Source organism: Hylaeus volcanicus, chromosome 6 (genome assembly GCF_026283585.1).
Source record: "Hylaeus volcanicus isolate JK05 chromosome 6, UHH_iyHylVolc1.0_haploid, whole genome shotgun sequence".
Lineage (NCBI taxonomy): Eukaryota > Metazoa > Arthropoda > Insecta > Hymenoptera > Colletidae > Hylaeus > Hylaeus volcanicus.
The window spans coordinates 17265516-17290662 of NC_071981.1; the positions used below are offsets into that span (position 1 = coordinate 17265516).

The 25147-nt window shown below is 39.6% G+C and overlaps 1 protein-coding gene, 1 long non-coding RNA gene and 3 other non-coding genes across 6 annotated transcripts in view; 1 reads left to right on the plus strand and 4 right to left on the minus strand.

Moving 5' to 3' along the window:
• Window positions 1-998: 998 nt before the first annotated feature.
• LOC128878426 (chitin deacetylase 1) lies at window positions 999-9933 on the plus strand. Its single transcript, XM_054126625.1, has 5 exons — window positions 999-1358; window positions 5777-6181; window positions 7003-7324; window positions 7603-7902; window positions 8524-9933. Exons 1-5 carry the CDS (start codon window positions 1310-1312, stop codon window positions 9050-9052), a joined length of 1605 nt encoding a protein of 534 aa, XP_053982600.1. The 5' UTR covers window positions 999-1309; the 3' UTR covers window positions 9053-9933.
• Window positions 9934-16248: 6315 nt separating this feature from the next.
• On the minus strand, window positions 16249-16341 carry Trnay-gua (transfer RNA tyrosine (anticodon GUA)). The gene is made up of 2 exons: window positions 16305-16341; window positions 16249-16284 (listed from the first exon to the last, which is right to left on the minus strand). It is a non-coding gene; the product is annotated as a tRNA-Tyr (tRNA).
• A 176-nt stretch (window positions 16342-16517) lies between these two features.
• Trnay-gua (transfer RNA tyrosine (anticodon GUA)) lies at window positions 16518-16619 on the minus strand. Its single transcript has 2 exons — window positions 16583-16619; window positions 16518-16553 (listed from the first exon to the last, which is right to left on the minus strand). It is a non-coding gene; the product is annotated as a tRNA-Tyr (tRNA).
• Window positions 16620-17167: 548 nt separating this feature from the next.
• Trnay-gua (transfer RNA tyrosine (anticodon GUA)) lies at window positions 17168-17269 on the minus strand. Its single transcript has 2 exons — window positions 17233-17269; window positions 17168-17203 (listed from the first exon to the last, which is right to left on the minus strand). It is a non-coding gene; the product is annotated as a tRNA-Tyr (tRNA).
• Window positions 17270-20107: 2838 nt separating this feature from the next.
• LOC128878309 (uncharacterized) overlaps window positions 20108-25147 on the minus strand; it is a 36474-nt gene continuing 31434 nt past the window's right edge. For both annotated transcript variants that reach the window (XR_008457387.1, XR_008457386.1), the window contains exon 3: window positions 20108-20844. This is a non-coding gene — a long non-coding RNA (uncharacterized LOC128878309). The remainder of the gene's footprint in view (window positions 20845-25147) is intronic.

Here is a 25147-nt window from a genome sequence, read left to right on the forward strand (position 1 = left end):
GCCAAAGTAATACATCTAATCGTAAATTTATTTTTATGCAAGCAATAACAGGCAAGCATAACAAAAACGTATTATTAACACATTGGCTTCAGATAACGCACATGAAGATTTTCAGATATCTGTCTTAAAATAAATCTATACAGTACTAAAAATGGAAATCTCTCTTTATGCATATCATTGATAAAAATCAATATGAAATATAAATCTATTCCAGTAATCCAATTGACTTCAGTATGAAAATTTCAGTTAAATTGTATATATACGCATTTCTAGTAGGAAACAAACCATATTTATTATTTAAGTTTAATATAATGATGAATAAATACTTCATGAAGTAAAATAATTGTGTAGGTTTCAAACTCATCGTGTATTTTGTGATTTCCAATACTGGAACTGGTATATACGTTAGAGAGATAGGGTAGAGACTCAAGACCGGAGTTTTGTTTCAGGTTGTAGACGGAGAATATTGTGAACATCCCCTACATTGATAATTTCTTCCATATATACCATAAAAGAAAAAGGAAACACTAACTTTGACGACATGTCAAAGTAAGAAAAATATCAAATTTTTATGCCTTCTATGAAAAGTTCGAATAAACGAATCACTCGATACCACCGAAGCTCAGGTAATACAGGTGTTTTGAGCCGATGGAGGGAAGATGGGGCTCAAGCTCCCAAGTTCACCCCTATATCTGCTACTGCTTATACCAAACTCATTCCTAAAAGAGCGTCGACTAGGAGATGAAAACATCCCCAAATCCTTGATTGGACTCTGCTCGTGTCCTCGTACATATTTGGTCCATCAGTGGTACCGAGTCTACGCCATTGCGTCCCGCCAGCAGGATCGAACCCAACGGCTTGGATCACCACCATAGACCCATGCACAGACAGTACAGCGTTCAAAGACACGAGTGGAGGGGAGGGGTCCCGTCGCGGGTCCGTAGTGGTGGTGGTAATATAAGGCACCGACGAGGTGGCGCGCCTCAGTCAGTCCGTGAGCGGTACCTACACCTTCAAGGTCCGCGTCCTTGAAGCTAAACCCGACCCCCGAGCGAAGAGCCAGAGGAACCCGTGCAAGGCGCCCGCGAGCGCCCGATCGATCGATCGTCGCCTGTCTGCCGGAAGTGGTGTCACGAAGATTCGTGATCTCGTTCGTTAAGACCCCATTCGCCTCTCGACTTCGGTCCCCCTTTGCTTCGTTCGGCACGAGGAGTGACCAAGGACCCGTGGATACGACGGTGATCTCGTGAAACGACCACGGAACAGGTCCATCGGGAACAGGAAGCCCAGCTCCTTCCGTCAGAGGAGGATGAGGTCCTCGCTGGTGCTGCCGTTGTTGGCAGCGATTGCTTTCGCCGGTGAGTAACGCGATTATTTCACCCGGGGATCCGTTAACGAATACCTGGGGCCCTCGAGCAACCGACGATGCGTTTTGTAAGGGAAGGGTGGACGAATTTCGGGGGGTGGATAATTTCAGGGATCCTGGAGAATGATCCTGAGTGGAATGGAGACGGGAAACATGGAGTCGCTGGAGGAATTTTCAATATGGGACCGGTTTTCGACCTCTGCCGACGGTCGTAGAGGATAGCGTAAGGGTTGTTCGCGCTTACTTTGGGGGTGTGTCCTTTCCTCGTTACGGATTTTTTACCTTGAAGCGATATAAGACTCTACACTCGTTGGAGATATGGTTGGCATTCGTTACGAGCCCCAGACGCGTCCAAGTGTCTCGACGGGGCCTCATATTATCTAGTCATCGTTGGTTGAAAGTAGCCTGGGACTGCTGCAACGCTTCGACGAATACTCGGCCAGGACTGTCACGTAAAAACTTCCATGCCGCCTTTCGAATTAATGCACGGTGCACGTGAGGGCCTAAAATGGCGTGAGGCCCCGTTGGCCGCGTCGACGTTTTCAATTACGGTTTTCCTGGCTTCGAAAGAGGGCAGATGCTTTCCAGGTTGGTGGGACAGCGCGACCAGGGTGAAAATAGAGATACGATTCTGGCGGTCGCCAGAGACGACAGGTTGCATAAGAGATTAGAGCGTGAAAGCCTCTGGATCTGGTTAGTCCCGGATGGGTGACGTCACTGCCGTGCCCTGAAAAACAACGGGGTGGGGGGGCCACAACTTTCCCCGTTTGTCGTGGCGCCGGGCGGACACGACGGAATCGAGAAGCTGTAGAAATTGTGTCCAATGAAAGCCTCGGTCTGCTTTGAATGGGCCTTCTGCTTTGAAACTCTCCGTAAAGTACCCCCAGAAACAAGCTTTTCGATCTCTTACGCTAGGAACGTGGCTAGTTTAGTCCTGTAAAGTGATTGTATTTGTTGATTTGCTTGATAACGAAGTTCCTGTGGACCTCTAGTTTTGGAATCGCCTGTAGAATAGTTCGTTTTAGAGGAAAACTGCAAACTTCAGTTATCTAGTTTGGCATTGGTAGCTTATTGGGGAACTATTTCCTCGGATGTCAGGAATTGAGTTTGTGGAGACCACTGAACTTGAAATTACTTGTAGAATGTTGAGTTGTCAGAGAAATTTGGAGACTCAAGTTTAGATCTTTTAATTTCCTATCTTACCAGGTATTGTATAGTTCATTCTCGTGATTGTCTTTTAAATTAAGTTTCCACGGATCTCCAATTTTGAAACTATCTGTAGAATACTTGATTCTTGAACAAATTCAAGAATTTGAGTCTTAATTCCTGAGACTTTGTGTCTTTATACGATAGGTCTTCTTCGTGATCTTGTTTGAAACAATATTTACTTGGACCCCCAATTTTGAAGTCACTTATAGAATGCTTGGTTCTCGAAGAAATTCAGTGTTTCACGCTCTTATTTATATTGCAGCAGATTTTTCCCTCTTGGACAATATTCGTGTGTGTCTCCAATTTTTAAATAACCTGTAAAACACCTAAAATCCCAGCTTCTGTATTTTCTATTGTCAACACTTGGCAATATAGGTTAGAACAGAAATTAAACTCGCAAACTAATTTTTAGACTGTGTACAGAATCCTTGATTTTCAAGGAGATCCAGAAATTTTACTCTGTCATCTATGAATATTTTATTAACAAAATATTTCATAATTCTTTTTTTCTCTTTCTATTATTTTGACGGAGAAAGGAACTTTTTCATTGCTATTACAATCATTAGATTAAGAAAATTTCTTCATTGGACACACTTTCTCATCATTTTTTACTTCAAGACACGATGAATCTCTATAAACGCCATTAAAAGAAATAATTACAAATTGTTATAATATAATATAAAAATAAACAATATTGAAGTAAAAAGTACAAGATGGCCAGAGAAAGAAAAGCAAAAGCTCAGCTGTTCTAATAACTGTTCAATTCAATTAAAATACAAATTTACCTAACCCAGACCTTCGTTTTTTAAATTGCCTGTCGCATTCTCGGTTCTCGAGTATCTCTGAAGATTAAAGGTTGTCACTGCTGAAACTTGTTGGCTGTTTTGTCTGCTACATTGGTTGCTTCACGGGTTGACATTCCACGTTTAGAGATCCTTCAGGTATTTCACTTTCCTCTGCATCCATTAGATTGTTTTTTGCAGTTCGACGTGTTTCTAAATGAAGCCTTAGTTTTACATGTCTTCTCTTGGAAAGTCTACTTTCAGTCTTTCGGCTGGTCGTGTACTTGTAACTGATTTATGTTCCCTTTCTTTTTGAAAATGTGTAATAACTTCATTATATGTAGAAGACTTTAAAAAATGTATTTCTCTTTTTTATTGGAAAAAGGACTTATACATTGGTGTAATATTCGTACGTTTATTTTACTATATTGTAAAAATGGATTATGTATTTTAGTGGATAAAATGACTTGAATAAAATAGTTCGATGACACCTATTAATTGATATTTCTACGTATCATTTGACTTTCAACATTCGACTCAGTTTATAAATAGCAAAGTATAATGAATACAATATGGCAATCTTCTTCATCTAAAGTAAATATAAAGATATAAAAACAAGTCTTCTACTATATTTTTTTCTATCCTTTCTCCACTCTAAAAATATTTGACACTAGTCACTTCACCACCTGGAGACTTGTAACATCCAACTACATTTACGATCCATTAACAGTAACATCTCAACTATGTTTCCATTCATTACCACATGATCCAAAGTCATCAACCACAAACTATATAAATACCAACCTCGATCCACTTGCCAATCCCATAAGTACCTCAAATATTTTCCTATTTCTCTCTCCAACATGCATCCTCTTAAAAGCTACTTCAACATAGCTTTCTAGTGAGAGCTGCTACATGTTTCACACAAAATGTTTCTAAAATTTTCACTCTGGAACTTCCCACTCTGTAAGACCAATCGACCTCTGCCCAACTCCTTCGACAGGATCAGACTTTCTCCTGAAAATGTAACGAAGATCGTTCAAAGAATTCCTCGACCAGGCGTGTTTATCGATAAAAGCGATCCTCCGTGATCGTTGTACGAGATTAGGGGATCGATAGAAATTGTGTCGGTGGACGTCGAGCGTCGGTTCGATTTGGAACGGGGTGCCAATAAAACAATGTCAATCGAGTGGCACGGAACAGCTTTCTCCGTTCGCTGCTTTGATATATAAAATTAACGTAGCCGCCAAACTGCAAACAGAAGAAAGTGACACGTGCTTCCGCGCATGTAAAAATATTCCATTTACCTCTGCTTTCACGACGAAATTAATTGGTAAACGAATTTGATCCGGAGAATGATTTTCAATGCAAGCGACACCTGTCGCGGGCCATTTCTAACGCTTGAAAAATTACTTATAAACAAGCTTGTGTGTATTCGAGTTAAGAGGTAGTAAATTTGCGCAGTTTCAGTAAGCTGTTATTTATTTTACGTTTAGATTGTTCTTTTTTTTTTAATTGGGGGCTTTACGTTGCATTACCTTGATCATTAGCTGTGGATCTACTGCTTTGGTCTTAGGCAGTTTAGAGCGAAGTATCTTAATTTTTGTTAGAATTATCCTGAGAATTTTTAAACGACAGAACTGAATTTATTAAGAGTGAAAACAATTTTCTAAATTAATGTATGAAAATGTGTGATTATTTCTTTCAAGGTAAAATGTAATTTTTAATTTCAACGCTTTTTATTGTATCGTGAAACAGCTACGGCATACAAAAATCATTTCAACAGAAACGATCAATCATCCTCGGCTATGGCATTTTCTTCTATCAAGAACCTCTAGTAGGATGACTTACATAAGCAAAATACGTATTAACCGAATCACGCCAGACACGTTCATCGCGAGTATGTTATATAAATAATAAAATTTGCTTCCTCTTCCGTCTCGATTATGCATAATATACAAATGGAATTCAATTTGTAATCAATGTTTCTTTGACAAAGAAATGAATTAACTAGCACTAAAACTACCCGAGATTATACACATAGCTACATTTTTGTAATTAGAAGGGGAAGAGTCAAACTAATTTGTTTATTAAATAATACTGTTACAATGAATACTCCCAAAAATTGCAGCAAAAGCACTTTTAATAATCAAGCGACTTTAGACAGAAGTTTGAAGTATATGAGTTCAATTAATCGATTTGATATTTTCACACAATTTACACGAATAAATAACAAAACAATACTGCTACGAACATCTCCATTTTTATCACATTTATTATTTACCGATAAAGATACCTACGATCCCCTCGACTCCTTCCATAGCCATTCTTTTGATAATCTCCAGATCCTCCCACCACCCTAACTGACTTTTAGACGAAGGTCTTCGTCTAAACAAAGTCGCGAACGCTGTAATTTTAGAGGGTCTCGAGCGCGTGAAGCGACAGGAAGAAACCAACAAGAAGGAGGAGAGCTTCGAGAGCGAGATCTGCAAGGACAAGGATGCTGGAGAGTGGTTCAGACTGGTGGCTGGAGAGGGTGACAATTGTCGCGACGTGATCCAGTGCACCAGCTCTGGTCTCCAGGCCATCAGGTGTCCGGCTGGTCTGTACTTCGATATCGACAAGCAGACCTGCGATTGGAAGGACTCCGTGAACAACTGCAAGCTGAAGAACAAGGAGAGGAAGGCTAAGCCGCTTTTGTACACCGAAGAACCGCTCTGCCAAGACGGTTTCCTCGCTTGCGGCGATGGGTCTTGTATCGAGAGGGGACTCTTCTGCAACGGTGAGAAGGACTGCGCCGATGGATCCGACGAAAACATTTGCGGTGAGCACTAGCACGAGATTTTGGTGAGCTTTAACTGAATTACCCGCTTCGATGAACGAAATGAACTCGATTTTTAAGCGTAGCTCGTCGACGATCGAATATGTGAATTCAATGGACTGTGAAAAGGGAACGATGAGGTCGATTTGATGGTTTGTTAAGTAACTGTCGATGAAAGCTTAATTGGGAATTTGGAGAACTACTTGTCTGTGAGTGGGAGATGAAGTGATATTCGAGTGTAGGAAGGTTCATCCCATTTGTTTATGTTTATTCTGCGGAGATGAGACTTGAAATATTATTCAGGAACAAATATTATTCCCTAATTGAAAATGAAAATTGTGTTTATCAGACACGAGAGTGTTATGACTCGATTAACGTAGAATTCAAAATAGTTCGAATGGGGTCGTGTTTGGATTCATTTCCATCGACGAATCCCTGCCAAACCATCTAACATATTTTCGTAAAAATATCATGGAAAATATAAACAAATTTTGCCACATTAATATACCGCTCTCGAGTGAACAGATCCAGATTTTTAGCGTTATTACTCATCAATATCTACCGATGTCCCATTTTCACTTTTATCGCGCTTCCAGCTTTTGCAGTATTCCTTGCACGTGAGTGAGGTCGCTGCAATAGAAACCTCACTCTCGTTCGAGTAAGTTAAATTCACCGTTTTTTCTTATTTAAATATTTTATTCGACGTAACAATAATGTATAAAACAGCGAAGAAAACAAAGTGAAAGGCTAACCCTGACCACTTTTCGAAGCGATTCTGAGTAGAGAAAAGGTGGAAGGAACAATCTCGGTGATAAAAATTACAGACATGGACAACGATCCCAACAGAGCGCCGCCCTGCGACCCAACGGTCTGCGTTCTTCCCGATTGCTTCTGTTCCGAGGACGGCACCACGATCCCCGGCGATCTGCCGTTCAAAGACGTTCCCCAGATGATCACGATCACCTTCGATGACGCCATCAACAACAATAACATCGGCCTGTACAAAGAGATCTTCAACGGGAAACGCAAGAACCCGAACGGTTGCGAAATAAAGGCCACCTTCTTCGTCTCCCACAAGTACACCAACTACTCAGCGGTCCAGGAAATGCACAGGAAAGGACACGAGATCGCTGTTCACTCTATCTCGTAAGGACACGTCCCTGTTACTCCGCTCTTTGAGTAAAAATTAGAAAAAGCCATTTCCATCTGTCTCTCGCATTTTCTCCAAACTCGACAGCCTAATTGTTCAAAGTGATTAACAATAGTACTGCTTCAATGCTTTGAAGTTCTCATTCAATTATCAATTCGGTATCCTTAGAGCCAGAATCTGCTTGAAATTCTTGAACGTCAAGTGTCCGCTTAGTCGTGGATCCAGCACCTCTTAAAGTTAGCGTTAACCAGGAGGTGGCTGCTTCTGTTTCAAGTCACAACGATGACGAACGCTTCTGGTCCGACGCTACCGTCGACGACTGGGCCAAGGAGATGGCTGGCATGAGGATTATCGCCGAGAAGTTCGCCAACCTAACCGACAACAGCGTGGTCGGAGTGAGGGCTCCCTACTTGAGAGTCGGTGGAAACAATCAGTTCACGATGATGGAGGAGCAAGCGTTCCTCTACGACTCCACCATCACCGCTGCCTTAAACAATCCTCCACTATGGCCCTACACCATGTACTTCAGGATGCCCCACCGCTGCCATGGAAACCTTCAACACTGTCCCACAAGGTAATCACACGATATATTTTCAGCGACAGGTACTCTGTGTCAAATTGTTCCATTGATATTCTGAATGGCGCAAAGGGATTCTGAAAGATTAGGATGTCATCTTTGATTTCATTTCAATTTGAGACTCGTGCTCGTACTCTGTCTCAGATTGTTCACCCAATCGTTAGCTTCATGTTACTCTCATGGTGTTAACAAACAAGGATGTGAAGTATCGTGATTTAGTTATGTAAGTAATCGTAATTTAATTATTTGTGAAGCTATTTTTGTGAAACTTTCAGAAATTGCAAAAGGACGCATGTTAGGTATTATTGAACAAAAATTACGCTCAGCATCCTCACCTAAAATTTGCGAAAAGTACAAACATAAAATTGTGTCTCGAGACACTTGAAGATTAGATAATTTAACATTTGTCGTAGCATTAATTTCTTAAACCTGCCAAATTCAAGAAACCTATCCGGATTTAATTTGATTAGCGTCTCACATTCGGAAGTAATTTTTGTAGTTTCTTAATGAAAAGTCCAGTCACCCATTTTTTAGCGACATGGTGTCCAACGCGTTAACACACCCACGGTACCAGCCAGGACATACCCCCCAAAACGAGTTCATAAATCTGTTCCCCAGGTCCCACGCGGTCTGGGAGATGGTGATGAACGAGTTGGACCGCCGCGAGGATCCCCAAAACGACGAGTACCTGCCTGGCTGCGCCATGGTAGATTCGTGCAGCAACATCCTGACGGGTGATCAGTTCTACAACTTCCTGAACCACAACTTCGACCGCCACTACGATCAGAACCGCGCCCCTCTGGGTCTCTACTTCCACGCCGCCTGGCTGAAGAACAACCCCGAATTCCTGGACGCGTTCCTCTATTGGATCGACGAGATCCTTGCCAACCACAACGACGTCTACTTCGTGACGATGACCCAGGTGATCCAATGGATCCAGAACCCGCGGACCGTGACCGAGTCGAAGAACTTCGAGCCCTGGAGGGAGAAGTGCGTGGTGGACGGTTACCAAGCCTGCTGGGTGCCCCACACCTGCAAACTGACATCGAAAGAGGTGCCCGGGGAGACCATCAACCTGCAGACCTGCGTCCGTTGCCCCAACAACTACCCATGGGTGAACGATCCGACCGGTGACGGTTTCTTCTAAGCCACTCACCCCTCGCGTTCCTCAAATCTCGTCTAAGTCAAACCCTCTGACACTCCTCTTGCCTGTCGTTTTTTTGGGCGTTCACCGTTCATCCTCCTCCAATTTCCCTGCGGATGTTCTTTCGCCCCGATTCCCCCCCCTGAATTCCCTCGTTCTGCCATTGGCCAAACAGCTCTTCACGAGTTTCACGGTGGACGTGGGGTCGTCGGCCATGTTTTCGATCAGGGGACGAAAGGGTGAGTCCGAACTGGGGTCTGTCCCGAGGATGCCAGACGGTTGGAAGCGTTGGAAGCGACGCGCCTGAGAATCGAACGTTCCACCGTCGACGAAGACTAGAACCAACCCTCCCTCCTCCACGATCGGCCCTCGAACGAAAACCGTCCGTCACGTCACCAACGATCTGTGATAAGTTTCGAACGCCCCGAGATTAAAAGCGACCAGGACGACGAACTTGACGACGACGAGACTTCATTTCCAGCCCGCGATGGTCCAGCAGTTTCTCCCCTTGCCCCTGCAACCCCGACAGGGACCAATATGGCGGGTCCCGTTCGTATGGGTACGCGAGGATCGCCTCGATTTTGTAATATAAACGCGTGTCCCGACCCTGTACCCCGAAGTATTCCTGCTCCTCGAAAGGACACGACGGATTAGATAGAAAGCCTAGGGCTGGTGTCCTGTTCCCCCAGGAAAAGATCGATGATCCCTCAGCGACCGCCAAAACTCCCACATTAAGGGCGGTCACCCTTACTTTTCTAAGGGTCAGCCAAACTTATATAAATATATATAAATATATATATATATTAAATATTATGTATGTACATTTTTAAAGCTAAGTGATACTATCAATTGCCGAAAGGAACTTTAATAAAAGAGAAACTTGCGAAAACCGACTGGCTCTCGTTTAATTCCCACCCCTTCAGCGTTCGCACTCGCGATGAAAATGGAACGGGTTCGAAGCGGTAGAATCTCGACTTTCAAGTTCGGGAACACCTTTGTCGCTAGATGGATGACCCGTTTGAATGTCTTCGATCGATTCGCTGCTGCTGCATCGACTCTTGCGACGGTAGGTCTCTGGATCCGGATAAGAGATATTATTATATTTCGCTATGTTGTTTCTTCGGGTTTTGTTGGTCACAGGAAACGTTACGTTAAAATCTGGGTGTCATAATTTTCAATTATGTTTAATTACAATCATGTGTACTTTATTTAAAATATACCAATTGAACATATTCAATATATATTACAATATATACATATAATACATCATGAGATATATTGAATATACTAAAAAAAAAATTCTGAAGCCTCTTTTGAAAGATCCTTTATATTTGCAGTGGTGTCCGCGTCAAAAAGGCTATAAGAATTTATAATGAAGTCCAATGATATGAAAGAAGACACGTTTCCAAAGTTAGACTATTTAATGTAATTCTTGTACGAACATTTCGCAACGTAATGACGCAAACTGGAAAGGGTTAAAATTGAAATCTGAATTGTCTTCTAACAGCATTCAAAGTGTACTTGATGCCAGTATCAGTGTAATCTCGAGCTAAATCCCTCGGTCCAGCGAAGGAATGTCATTCTCTGTGTTCACTTCTTTTCGATCTACCGACTTGGAGCAAAACGAGGAACCCTTGTCTCGCTGTTTATAATATCACCAGGTCCTGGACCCTCGACTATGGCTAGCAGCGTGATTTCTATCGACTCCCGACGAAATCAATCCACGGATTTGTGATGCAGATGGTGTTAAGACCAACGTTCGCGCTGGCTCCAGTTTTCAGGGCAATTACGAAACTGAGCGGTCACTTTACGTCAACTGAAAATTAGAACAACGTCGCGTGAACGTGGTCAGCGTCGCGGCAATGGGATGAGAAAGCACCAACCACATTCTTCGCGCTTGTACGTTCGGAGAAAAAGTCTTTGGAACTAGCCGAGGTATGATTGGTAGTAATGGTGCCTCAAGGTCCAGTAACTTTAGATCATTTGGTGATAGTCTCTCGAGTACACCTTCGTCTTAAATTCTGAGATCGGCTCTGTACTCTGGAGTGCAATGTTGAATTGCGTGCGCATGACACGGGCAAGTGTTCAGTTTCAACAGGTTTTGTGTAGTGCTCTGTCGAAGTTGATACTTTGTTCGCCGCATGGGTGTTATTACTGTTTATGGCAGAACTGTTTTGCCTGTGTAGGTTTCGGATGGTCAGATTAATAAATGTAACGCATGGTTGAGGGTATTCTTGGGGCATTCGGGAGAAGCGTAAAATTATTTCTGTAAAGAATTAATATAATCTTTTATCTACGCATTTTGGATGTAGAAATTCTCTTTTCTTTTTAATAAGACACCTTTCAAAGCGTTTCGTAACCAGTAACTTAATGTGCCTTAAACTGACGCTGATCCTCACTATTAGCATTCCATATTACCTAATTAGGAACCAAAATGCACGTTATTTCGATATTTACGTGGAAAGAGTCACGTCTTCTGTTCAAGACTTTCCAATATTTTACTCCTAAATCCTCCCAGCATTATTTCCCCCTGAAAATGCCGTTTTCTCCGTGGAACCTGTCCTCGAGTGCGTCTGCAGCGTCTGAATTCCTTTGATGTCGCATCGACACCGAGGAACATACATCTAATATATCCATCGCGCTGCCCATTGCGACGCAGTGACTGCGTAGACTTTGTGCCTCAGAAATCGTTAATAATTCACTGTCAGAACCTTTTACGTAACGCAATCCTTTCCTGCAACCTTGTTGATCCTTCGAAGCCTCCCAGTCTGAATATTTCTCTTCTTGCACTGTGCACTGTGCATAGTGACTTTATCTAGATATTCTTTCTATATTTTCTTTCATTTAATTTTCATGAGAATTTTATTAGACTCTGTAGAACAAGTTACTTTGTTGCAGTCTATGCTATATTTCTACTTTATTGAAATTCATAATACTGAATTAATAAGGTATCGAGGTTCGACAAAGTCAAACACAGACTTTGCAACATAAAGCGTTGAATCGCAATCCTGCAATTTGTAGTTTAGGTGTACCAACGACTGTGGAAGACTCTATTTGCGTCGATGCTTCCAGGGAATGAAGAGAGGAGAGCGTTATTCGTCGATCGCGAAAGCAAAACGGCACTTAATGACACGGTAGCGGGAACGATGATCGAGGAACGATGAAATTACAACGGTAGTCGATTATCTCGTTGATTGCGATAAGTCATCGTGGACAACTCGCCCGCGTCGAGGAGAGAATGACGAGTGGGGGCGTTTTGCATATCGGGTCCCGTTATTTACCACGTGGCCACGAGGCAGAAAAAGAAAGGACGCGATGGAAAAACCATGGTAACCTCGTAAAATACCAACAACTCCGACGTTCAGCGACGATTGCATTCCGATGCAGCCTTTCTTTCGTCGCCCTCGTGCATCGTTTCCATTCCGCGACGATCCCAGTCGGTGCCTGGCGGCGCACCATGGGACGTGATGATACAGTTTGTGTCGAAATCGCACAACCTTTGATAGAACTTAGGTAAAATAACGATAAAGCATGGAAGAGGTATGGGGAAAAAATTATTTTTCAGGCTTGAAAATTCATGTTAAGTGAATTTTATTAATGACGCTTGATAAATGTGGGAAACAACATTAGGAGACTGAATATTAAGTGTCTCTAGAGATATTTTAAAACAAATATTCTCTGTAAAATATTTATTTCTTGGCACTTAGAAACTTTTTAGACTTAATGTGATAAAAATATTTAAAAGACTTTAAACAACAAGCATATCAATAAAAAAGAATAAATTTTTCGATCAAAAAAAAAAAAAGATGTGTACCCCCTTAAACAGAAATTATTCTTCTCTTTACAGTATCTTCTCCACTTTTATTATTACATAATCTCATTAGCATATTATTATAATTATTATAATTATTATTCTACATATCTCTCCGAGTAATTTCAGGGAAGATCGCAGAGTACTCTTCATCAAGTCTTGGTAGTCCTTATCGACGGTTGCAACCACGTACCCCGGGCATATAAAGAATTTCGTTAATTAATTTCCAGCACACCGTTCCCACCCACGTACTGTGGAGGCAATCAACACATGTTGCAATTAAATTCCTGTATCCCGGTCGCATAAATCTTTGGAAAACGCAGCGCTTGTAACGTGGCCGTATTTTATTGTCAACTGACGCATTAATCGTCGACCGACGACGAAGTGTCTTGTAAAAATCCCAATTACAAACTTCTTTCTCCAACATCTGTTCTTTGGTTCATTCCGGGGTGATCTACATTAATTTTAAAAAAGACGTGTACGCTCGTTGGCTGTGTAACAAGCATTTGTTTCATTTACTTTTGACTCCTTGACGAATCTTGTTTGCTTTTTTTAGAAGAATTAAACTCGAGGATTGATACACAGGCTTTCATATAAATATTATCAGTTTATGGAACGAGGTTTTGGATTACGATAATTAGATTTTACGTCTATTATTCCAGGAGATATTTTGTTGAAAACTGTAGGTTTTAAAAGGAAAGATAAAACAGTTTCTTTTTTCTCAATGAAAACAGTATAGTAATAATCTCTAATTTTATTTTCCACTTGTTCAATTTGAAATTAAAGAATTCTAGAATAACCATCTCTAAGAAAATTTCAATACCCTAATTTTTAAGGCTCGGATCACTCAAAAATCAACACGTCTTCCTAAAAATGGACTTTCAAATGACTATTTACGAGGCTATTTTGAAACGCCCATATACCTGTAACTAAAAATAATTGTCTTAGTCTTGAAGATACCTACGAACATCATGTAAAAGGAGAATTTAAAACTTGCAATCATTTCCTCGAAATTAATTCCCAAATGACACTACATTTCGAAGAAATTTAACTGCCCAGTCCCCGTACTACCAATTAAGCTACCACACGTGGACGTTCATTATTTGAATTTCCACTGTTAAAATATAAGCCAAGCTTCATTCCTCCGTAATCGTATCCGTAATTTTGTTGCATTCAGTGTACGCTTTCCATCGTAATTCACCGACATCTTCATTGTAGCTCGCGGGCAGCGATTCCGCTAATGGAATCGTTTCCTCGGCGGGCCGACACCGAGTAAATATTCTCCAGAGGAATGCGCGCGGATCTGAACGATTAACACGGACAATACCGTGCTCAGAACAACCTGGTGATGCCCTGAAAATCCCGCGTAAGCGAAAGTAGAGAAAGCTGCGTACCTCGGCGCCATGGCAAGGCCGTGGCTGAAGCCTCCTTCGGCAGGATGCCGATCAGATCATGCAGGAATCCCATTAACGCTCCCTCGTGCTCGCAAAAAGCTACACCATTTAAGGCAACTAATGCCGATGGATGTGGAAAGAAAATTAGTACAAGGGAAAAATACTTCAACAACGTTTACATTTGTATGCAATTGCATTGATTATAATTTCAAGAGAAATAATGCTTGTTAATGGTCCTTCATGCTCGCAGAAAAATACCCTATTTAAAACAACTAATGCTGATGAATATGAACAGAAAATTAGTACGAGATAAAAGTACTTCTATAATTTTTACACGTGTATGCAACTGTATTGATTATTATTTTAAGCCAATGCTCATTAACGTTTTGTCTACTGGGAGCCTGTGTACAAGCTTTTTAATTCCAAAGTTTAGGCTTTGGAATTAATTCATCGACGTTCAAAATTAATAATAAATTATAAACGTTTTCGATGAGATTACTAGTCATCTTCATAGGTATTGAAGTTTGTAATTAATCCGTAACAATCGTGTGCGGTAGAAACACATCATCTTTTGGGCTCCTGGAATTTATTGACTGGTTTATTGTTTATTTACAATGGAAATTTAATTTAATTTGTAAATATAAATTGCCATGAGTCGTTTAGCGTCTTCGTTTCAATTCTAACTCGATTTCTCTGCGTGTAGTCGTTCTTATTCGATAGCTTATCACATCGCTGTTCATAGACACAACAGCAGTGTCAGTGTTGTTATCACGATCCTACGATGACGCATGTAGTATCTTTCATAACCACCAATCATTTTTATCGCCAGCGATCACTGTCAAACTTCCCAATGCTACTCTTTCAATTGTAAAGATCAGCATTCATCATGCGCGAGATTCAAGTAGTCAAATTTAATAGACGTGTTATCTGGACGCAGCAATGCGATCAAGACGCCATCCAGTTCAAGTCTGAAACGCCAAAAGTATCGACTGATGCAACATCGAATTGATGACAACTAATTGAAATATCGAACATCGAACTTGCGACTCATCGAAGGAAAGTCAATGGTAACGTCACCGCAGCCACAATGGAATTTCAAGTTGGAAACTTTTGACTGCCACTGTATGTGGCGCACCTTGGAAGAAATGGGAGCCGGTGAAATTGACTCCTATTAGGTCAGCGGACGATGGAAGCCGAATACCACCGCTGGATTATTTACCCCCTCCTATCGAGCCGTGTAACTAATCTGCACGGTGCTAATTGAAATTCCCCCTCCACTAGGAGAGAGATGATCGTCCAGTCGATTGGATTTTCTCGACAGACGTCGTTTTCACTCGTCGTTAATTGGTATTGTCGTTTAGACGCAAGATGATTGGAAATGACGAGTCTGAAATCGAAGCAACATGCGAAGTGAGTTTATGGAGCAAAACTAACTTCCAAAGTCTCGTTCTTATAACGCTGAGTTAAAAGAAAGTGACAGATCTGATAACACGGAGAAGTTGGGGCTAGTTTTGTACATTTTAGAATGTTAAATTGAAAAAGGAATTAGAGAATCTAGTGTCATATGGAATCGGGAATTATTAAAACGATATTGCTTGCAATTTATTTTTAAACAAATTATCATCGTAATTTAAGATGTACTAGTAATAAGTTAGGAACAATAAATATTTAGGTATTTGATACAAGTAATTCATCTGCAAACGTTTTAACTATCATTTAAAAAATTATCTAAATTATAAAACAAATAAACTATAAACTGACTTTTGCTACACGAATCTCTGCTACTATTTTTATGTAACGTATACAAAGCATAAATTCATTACATTTGTTGGTACAAATACTATCGCGTAACTCAATGACCATCGCACGTAAAATAAATTAAACTTTCATTTAAAAAATAGATAATGAATGAAATAACGTAACAATTTATGTTAAAGAGTTAAAACAATGATAAATAAATACGAAGTATATTTATTTTGGGAAAAAAAAAGAATTCCTTCGAGCCGGATTCGAACCAGCGACCTATGGATATCTCTTGTGAATAAAACCGCTACAGTCCACCGCTCTACCAACTGAGCTATCGAAGGATTGTGAATGGAGTTACTTAAATTTATGTCATAAGTTAAACACTTTACGATACATCACATTTGATGATTTCAGTTAATAAAACATGCATTAGAAACATAAATAATAATATTTGTTTTTTATATAATTAATTATATCTGCAAAAAAAATTGCGACTCCAAAATTTAATAAAAAGAATTCCTTCGAGCCGGATTTGAACCAGCGACCTATGGATGTCTTCTCTTTAAAACCAACAACAAACAACTACAGTCCACCGCTCTACCAACTGAGCTATCGAAGGGATGTAAGTTGTGATTAATTAAAGTTGTACAGTAGCAAGATCCGCAGTTGTCTGTTAAGAATGCATGTGAATCATTCGATACTTTTGTACAAACTGTTTAATATAATTTAAAATATTTAAATATTATTTAATAATATTTCAACATAGACAGTATGCATATCTGAACGAATTTTATTAGGTTGGTCGACCACGTGATTGTCTCACAGAACTTATTACGTTATTACTTTATCGAATAATAAAATAATTTAATTACTATAGTATATTTTTTTACTTAACAACAGCATGTAACTTGTATTACAATTGTAGCATACATTTTTATTGTTATGATTCCAAATTATAATTGTCATTAAGTTGTACACTGTGATTCCTGTATTGTCATATAACAAGACAATGTTTGTATTATAATTTGTGTTTTAACATAATTTGTCACATCTACAGATACCCGTTTAGAACACCTTTATCACATGTCGTCCTCCCTTACAAAATATCAATAAATATCAAATATTTCCTACCAAAGTGAATATTATTCGCACTTTATATAAAAATATTCCTTCGAGCCGGATTTGAACCAGCGACCTATGGATGTCTTCTCTTTAAAACCAACAACAAACAACTACAGTCCACCGCTCTACCAACTGAGCTATCGAAGGGATGTACGAGTACGTTCTCAATAGGCATTGTAATCGAACAAACGTCGAAGTATTCGATTAAAGAAAAAATTGGCAGAGAGTCAGCCAGCGGTTTTACAAAAATATCCTCCTTCGAGAGCTGGGCTTGAACCAGCGACCTATGGGATATCACATCTCGAATATAATCAGCTACCACGGTGTCTTTGCCAACCGAGCCATCGAGGATGCGCGATTGTCGTTTCATCCCAGGCGCTCGTAATTCAAACTGTTTGCTACTGATGCGTCAAAGAGAAAGGAGGCTCCTGTCACGTTCGATGAGGAAAAATTCCATCGAGCCGGATTTGAACCGGCGACCTATGAACGCCTCCCTTGAAACGTAGGATTTCAACTGTTCGAATGCTCGATCCGTGTCAACGCTATTCATTTTTAACAAAGGTCAGGAGTAACCAATTGCTGCGTCCACGGTAATTAAGTACAATGAAAAACAATTCACTTACATTATCATTTCGTGATATAGCCATAGTCACAATGTGTATCTTTTATGTTTTTTAATTCACATGCACTTTTCAAGGTTATTAGTGACCACGTTTTGTCACAATTTAATGTCCATTGATACATAATTATATTTGGTGATAAAGCCCAGCGTCTTTGAGAAAGTTGAGAATTTTCCTGCATGAATCTTTTTCTAACCGCACACTCTTGCGAGATAAAGACCGTCATTTAACACTACGTTTACAGGGATTTCTGATCAGTTATTAGATTTCTATTGAAGTAATGTTTTAATAAGTGAGGTCGATTTACTAAAATTAATTAGGCGGCTTAGACAAAAATGAATTTGCTTACTGAAAATTTTCATCGTTGACGGGAGTAATTCTACAAATGTTCAATGATTAATTTAGAATATTCTATATTGGTAATTTTAATCTAGACGATGAAGATGTTTGTTGGAAATAAATTGTTAAAGTTTCACTGGGATATTCCATCTAATTTTTCGCACTCTCTAGATATTATCTCATGTGATTGCTTTTTATTCCTTCCAACAAAAAGATTTCGTTCAATGAATAACATCGAAATGCACTTAAAACTGTTTTACTAGCAAACCATAACCGTTTCGAAAAGATGAAATATTCGGCTTCCAGAGAGACAGAGGATAGTAAAAAGCAAAATGAATAGTATAGAACTCAGTGATGTAACATAAAACATATTATGGAACGTAGAAATAATAGAAATTCTGTATAGAATTATATTGAATATGTTTCACCATTCTCTTTATTTATAGAAGAAAATTTTGCTTGGGAAGTATGTCAACAGCATATTATACAGAAAAGCTCTAAATATTAAATAAATACAATCGTATAACTTACTAATAAAACGAAAGAAACTTTTAGGGACTGATTGCACGCGACCAATCGTGTCGTGAACCAATGGAAAAGAAAGAAAGATGGCGACAGGGGTAATTTATAGGTCTCTCAACGTCGTTTCTTCTATGCGTTCCGGTGCAAGCCGCTTTAATGTAACTGCGACGACGTAACGCATAATAGTGAGACCGCGTATCCAGCTACTTGCGTTACGATCGTTACGGGATCGTCACGGCTGGCTGGCCGAGAATTCTCTTCTCACTCCGATTCCTTCGTTCCGTGCTCTAACGAGGGATAAATCACTCGAAACGGGATGGCGATTGGTACCAGGCTACCGACGAGGGAAAACTCAGTTAATGGAAAGCGATTATGAGGATCGACGTTTTCCCTGCGTTGGAAACGGATCATCGATCACCCAATAAATAATAAAATCGACATGAATTCCGAAACAACGCTGCTTATTGACACTGAAGAGTTTTGTGTATTTATTTTTTGCCAGCCTAAACGTATGTAACACTTTATTTATTGGGAACTTATTTGTAGACTTTTCAATTCAAATGTTTATCTTCCGGAGTTTATTATCTGTTGAGTCTTGTTGTTGTTTATTGAGTACTTACAACACGTTCCATTTTGTCTTGTTCAGAATTTTGTATAGTCTTCTTATTTACTATTATACATCTTAATTTTAATGTCTCGGTCTTAACCACAATTCCATCAGTTGAGCATACACGCATGATATTTATCGATAGATCGTCCATACGCGTACGCAGCATCGAAAGCTATAAAAATTGTTCTCGATACGCAATCCCAACTGGGTCACGCAATATCAAATTACAGCGGAACTGAACACCAGCTAAATTCCAATAAATTAATATGAATCAGGGCTCGCCGTTCATTTAGGAAGTTGTGCAACTCCACTTCCGTTAGAAACTGAGTACACTTTTGCTCCTGTTTAAAATCCGTTCACTTTGCTATTCAGATTTACTTCCTTCATTAAGGAAACGAATGTTTCTCGAATGTGCAATCGATTGTTAGCTGCGTTTGGGGCAGAACTGTTGCAATGGCGTAACCTATATCGATTCCACGTTTTTCACTCTGCTCCGAATGAATTTTCGAAACAATTTTCAAATTACTGGGGCTTTTCCATTCTGATCCGTTTCAGTTATTTTACTTTAGAAAGTCTAGCGTCTATGTTTTCAATGAAGCGGGAGTATGCTTCATTTTATTTTAGAAAGGACGATAACCACGGCCACGAGAATAAATTCTGATAGTGATTAAACTCATCATCCAACTAATAAACATCTATTGATAGTGACATTTGCTGAACAGATGAATTTTCGTTGGCATTCAACTTGCAATATTATTAATAATAATTCAGGAAACGGTAGGAAAATGGAGGTTCGTATGTATCAGTGAAAGGATATATAAATAGCTGTGCAAGGATACCGAATAAAAAGTGAAAGTCTTCTGAGTGAATAGAATTTATTCATCGACAGTCAAAGTTAATAATCAACTATAATCGTTCTCAACGAGATTATTGGTCACCTTCGTAGATGCATTAAAGTTTTTACTTGCTCCATAACAATTGTGTATGTACATACCACACACTTAATCTGTTAGGTTATTATACACTATTAATCTGAAGAAGACCAGTAATCTGGTAAACTCTGCTCGAAGGGCTTTTTCACCAACTAATTGATATTATAAATAAAATCATATGCTGAAGGAACAAATAAACGTACAAAAGTTTAACACTGAATGCTTCAAAGTTTTTTACAAATAAATTCTTCAAAGAACTCGCGAAACAGGAGTATCCACTTATAAGAATCTACAGCTCTGTTATTCACTCCGTCTGTGAACATTAAAATCAGCGAACGAATCGATAATTTAATCGAGAACGATCGACTCCACGTCTGCGGCCCATTTTTCGCCGTGAAATCGGTAAAAGTTACCCACGTCAAGGTTTCGTTATACCGTTGAGGTGAGCGAGTTTCGCGAACGAAATAAAAGGTCGATTCGTCCTTCGTCGATCATCGAAACGAAAGTCGACGACCCCGAGGAATCATCGCCCCGTAAAACCGGAGCAGATCCGCGTCGATCTCGAACAAAACGCCTGGTCGACCCATTTTCGAGCGTCGTTCGCAGACACGACCGCTCGAATTCACTTTGCATTGTCCTCGAAGCATGCACCACACCTTCTCTGTATGCCCACGCGCATTCCTCGGCTTCTGTCGTCGCCTGAAACCAAAGATGAACGAAATTCTCATCGCATAAATAAAAAGAAATTTAATGGCATATAAACAAAAGACGTGTTCCTTCGGTTCAATTTCCTTTGGTTTTGATTTCTTTTATTTTATATTTATATTCAATAAGCAAGGAGGATCGTCAAATAAATTCATGGATCATTTCACAAGTCTTTACGTATCTATCCAGGTTTAATATAAGTATACACACACGTTCTATTGGTTCGCACCACGCAACTTCACATTCAATGCATTTTTCTGTTTGATGATTCTAGCATTGGAATATAAAAGAGTATCACAAAGATCACAAAGTGTCGTAAAGATCACAACGAATCACAAGGCTCAAACGCGCCCACAAGGCGTTACACACGGGCGATCACAAAATTCACAACGATAACAAGAATCACAAAGCTATCACAAATGATACAACAGATCGAAAAGGGTCATAAATGATCACAGCTACTTACAACGAGTCATAAATAGTCATAAGGTCGCAGAGCATTCGTCACAAAATGAACATTCATTCTTCATTTATTACTCGAATAAAATTCTGTCCAACTTGACTGGTGTCTACCTTCATGTGACCTCCACTTTCATCGCCTCAAAGAAATTGCACGTGGATTCTTGGAGTCACTTCCGGTCTAAGCTCCAATCGAAACTGACCTTAGGCAAGGGCAGTCTGGAGGATAGCGTGATTGATCGAATAAGGTCTCGTCCTCGAAGTACCTTCACTGTCAGGATCATGGAGACGCGAAAAGAGGGACAAGGCGGCCTCTGTGCAGACGTTCGATACGGCGTGGCTTCTTTTCCGTCGATTTTGCAATCTTAGCGTAACGGAGAAGGTGAAAGGAATGGAAATTGTCGTAGGAAGTGCGGTAATTATATTTCCACGGGCGTGACAAGAGCGTTCGAGCTATGCGACCTGATAAGCGAGTAGCTGGATACACAGATCGTGTATAGGCGTTCTTAGAAATTTCACCAATGAACTATTTTGTACAGAAAACATTTGGGTGAAATGTATAAATGGAAATTTTAACATTCATGATTAAATTGCGAATTTTATGCATTTATTAACACAACCAAAAGGTTATTTATACAAAACGAAGTATTATTATTATTCTATTAATTAATAGAATATATTCTACATGCATTATGTGTATATTTTGTATATGTTTCATATTGGTGTACGACATAAATGTATAAAACCTGGAGTCTATCTATGATCAACAGGATTATAACGATGTTAAATTGTGTCTTCCTTAAAGCAGGAGACTCAAGTAAAACGCTCAAAATAAGGCTTTCCTCGCGAATTTATTATGAACAAACAGCTTAATGAAATTACTTGAAATTTTGTACTCGTTTCTATCCGTAATTGAAATTACAGAAACAAATTTTTGTATAAAGATCGAAAGAAAAGATTTTATATAAATTTTAAATAAATAATGTTCTGCGCACCACAGTGGCCATTTTGATGCCAGAGGAAGCCAGAGAACAAAGAGAAATAATTTCGCCATTGACGTTCGAGGCAGATATTAAAGCGAGATGGCTCGGGTCTCGACGCCTTCCACTGTCACTTTCAACTTTCAACTCTTGGTAATCGTCGTCCTTCCCGCTGCGAGGATTTTTTTTCCTCTCGGATGGCGTTGAATGCGCGTCGAAGGTGTAACGATATACCCACGCGCGTTGCGACACCTACGCCCATTATCCTCAGGAGAATCTCGCCGGCCAGCCATCGACGAAATATATAATTTTCTAATTCCCATAAATTGGATAACCGTCGGGAAGATTAATTGCGCAATCCGCTCGATCGAGAATAGCTTCTCGCCGTGAAAGTCGTGAACGGAAGTTCCGGGACGATTCCGCCGCATCCGACGTTTCTTAAATTTAAACGCCAGTTTCGTAGGATTAACTACGGTTAATTTACCTTGAAACTTTTCGTCGTAACTCGCAATGAAGTTTTTTAAGGACGTCTGGAACGGTTGGTCGTGCGATAAAAAATTCAACTAGGAGATTTGAATTACAAAGAATTAACGGAGATAATTTCGTCTACCATTTTGTACTCAACTGACAGCGAGTTGATTAAGGGTGTATAAAAAAATTTTATTTGTTTATTTCAGAGAGCTAAATGTATTCTCATTATTTAAGGTAGTTGTCTCGAGTTGTTGTGAACTATTAATTTTCAATTTCTTTCACAGACTTACGAGGAAGAAATCAACCAAAGAACGCCTTTTAAGTACATTTTTCACGTTTAACGACTGTTTTTTTATTTTAAAGCACCTATTATTTTAACGCTCGACGTCGTGACGTTTAACGACGCTGAACACTAAAATAAAGGAAAAGAAATGATGGTCGACGAAATGATCTCGCTATCCAGCAATTGCACCCAGATTTATCGTCACTTTCACTTGCGAATGCCAAAAGTAACATCGTTGATAACATCGACGATAAAAGAGCAGCGATTAAGAAGCGCAGGGTCAACGAAATTATCGCTCGCTGATAATTACGACGGGTTAATTGCTCATTACCAAAATTGGGTATGCTTGCGATGCTTTCACCGAAAACGAATTGATTGCGTATGTTTCTTGGTACCATGTAAATCGATCGGATATTTACTAACATTGCGACTTTACTTCTCTATCAATGAAGCAAACTATCGACCATTCCGCAATTCATTACCTGTCCATTACTTCCATCCGCCGCGGTAAAATGGCGAAATTGCTAGGTATACTTATGAAACGACGCGCGGCTAGGCTGCATCGCTTCGACTGCTTTCTTTAATTCGCTTCTACTCTGAAGATAAAAAATACAGTACGAACAAAACGACGTTTATGTAACATTTATTGCCTTATCTTCCTTACATCTTGGGTTTATCTTGGATTTATCCTCAGGGCTTTTAAAAGTAATTGGGAACTATTCGTTAGAACCTTACGATCTTTACGCGATTAAAGGTTACACATTCAAACGTTGAGGTCAGACTTTAATAACAGACTGTTAGCTCCACGTCTCCTCTTACACATTTATATACTATGTACGTCACGTTTTATTCACTTTTTTAATCTTGAAATCCATCTCTTTGCTTAATAATGACGTTAAATTAATAAAATGGGGAAAAATTGAACATGTCGGCATCCGGCTACTGGCGAGTAGATTCAGATAGTTGCGAGATAACGGCGTGATTATACGGGACAGATACAAATGAGTCTTATGAAATTCATTACTTGGCGCGAAACGATTATTACACGATGTGTTTACAAGCATTTTATTAAATGCTCGTCGATCGCTTGTGTTTTTGGCACACTTCGGTTTATCAATTTGATCAACTATAATGTAACAAAGAAATCATCTGGCCTAAAGTTTCTCTTTGCAATTAAAAATATGAAAAAAAGAAGAAGATTCTTGTACTAAGAATTCATGATTCACTTTTCCTTACACTCATGTAAAGGCTTGAAATTATTTCCTTTAATCTTTTTAATTATTACTTCCAGATACAATTGTACAATTCTGAAGGTGACTCAAAAAACTAGAAGTCCACATAACAAAAATTACTTGTGTCTTGTGACTGATTTCCATCATTATTCATTCGTTCACCAGCGTTTGTTTTTATATAAATCCTACGAAATTCCGTCCAATTTCTTCAATGCAGAAAATCAATTCGGACTCGTTGGAAGCGATTGGTCTCACCTGGAGGGACAAGGTGCACTGTTTAGCGACGCTCGCGGCCGAGCAGCGTGCAGCGGAACGCGTTGCAACACCCACGTCCCATTATGCGGGGTCATTCCCATGTTTTACGCGGCAGAGAGGATCCCAACGGCTTCGGCCCTGGATTACGTGACGTTTGACAGCGAAAGTTAACCGTGGCCGGCCCCAGGGTGCCGTGCAACACGAAAACTCTCGTTTCTCGACCTCTCCAGAGGATGAGCCAGCTCGAATATCAAGAAGGCACTCTAGCTTGAAAGGCAAAATGTTTCGAAATTTTCGACAATTTTATTTGAAAGAAATCGAACGAATGTGTAAACATAGAATTTCAATGTATGTAGAATGAGAATGTATAATATATGATAAATATAAATAATAATAAATGGTAGAATAAATAATACATATAGATATAAATATACGAAAGTATTTATAAATATCGAATAAACTGTAGGAATTTTGTAATTACTGTATATACCAATTTCTTAAATTATTAAATTGTAGGAGCTCTATCATAAACCTCAAATATAAAGAAAATATCGAAAAGTGTTGATATGACAATGGTTTTAAATGAGATTTCTTGACTTGCACTATTCTGAATGTAA

Bases quoted from the DNA above. Each gene is read 5' to 3' on its own strand.
- LOC128878426 (XM_054126625.1), top strand. From the start codon at position 1,310: ATGAGGTCCTCGCTGGTGCTGCCGTTGTTGGCAGCGATTGCTTTCGCC. The intron at 1,359-5,776 runs GTGAGTAACGCG...CTGTAATTTTAG, and splicing joins GGCAGCGATTGCTTTCGCCG to AGGGTCTCGAGCGCGTGAAG. The intron at 7,903-8,523 runs GTAATCACACGA...TCTGTTCCCCAG, and splicing joins CTTCAACACTGTCCCACAAG to GTCCCACGCGGTCTGGGAGA.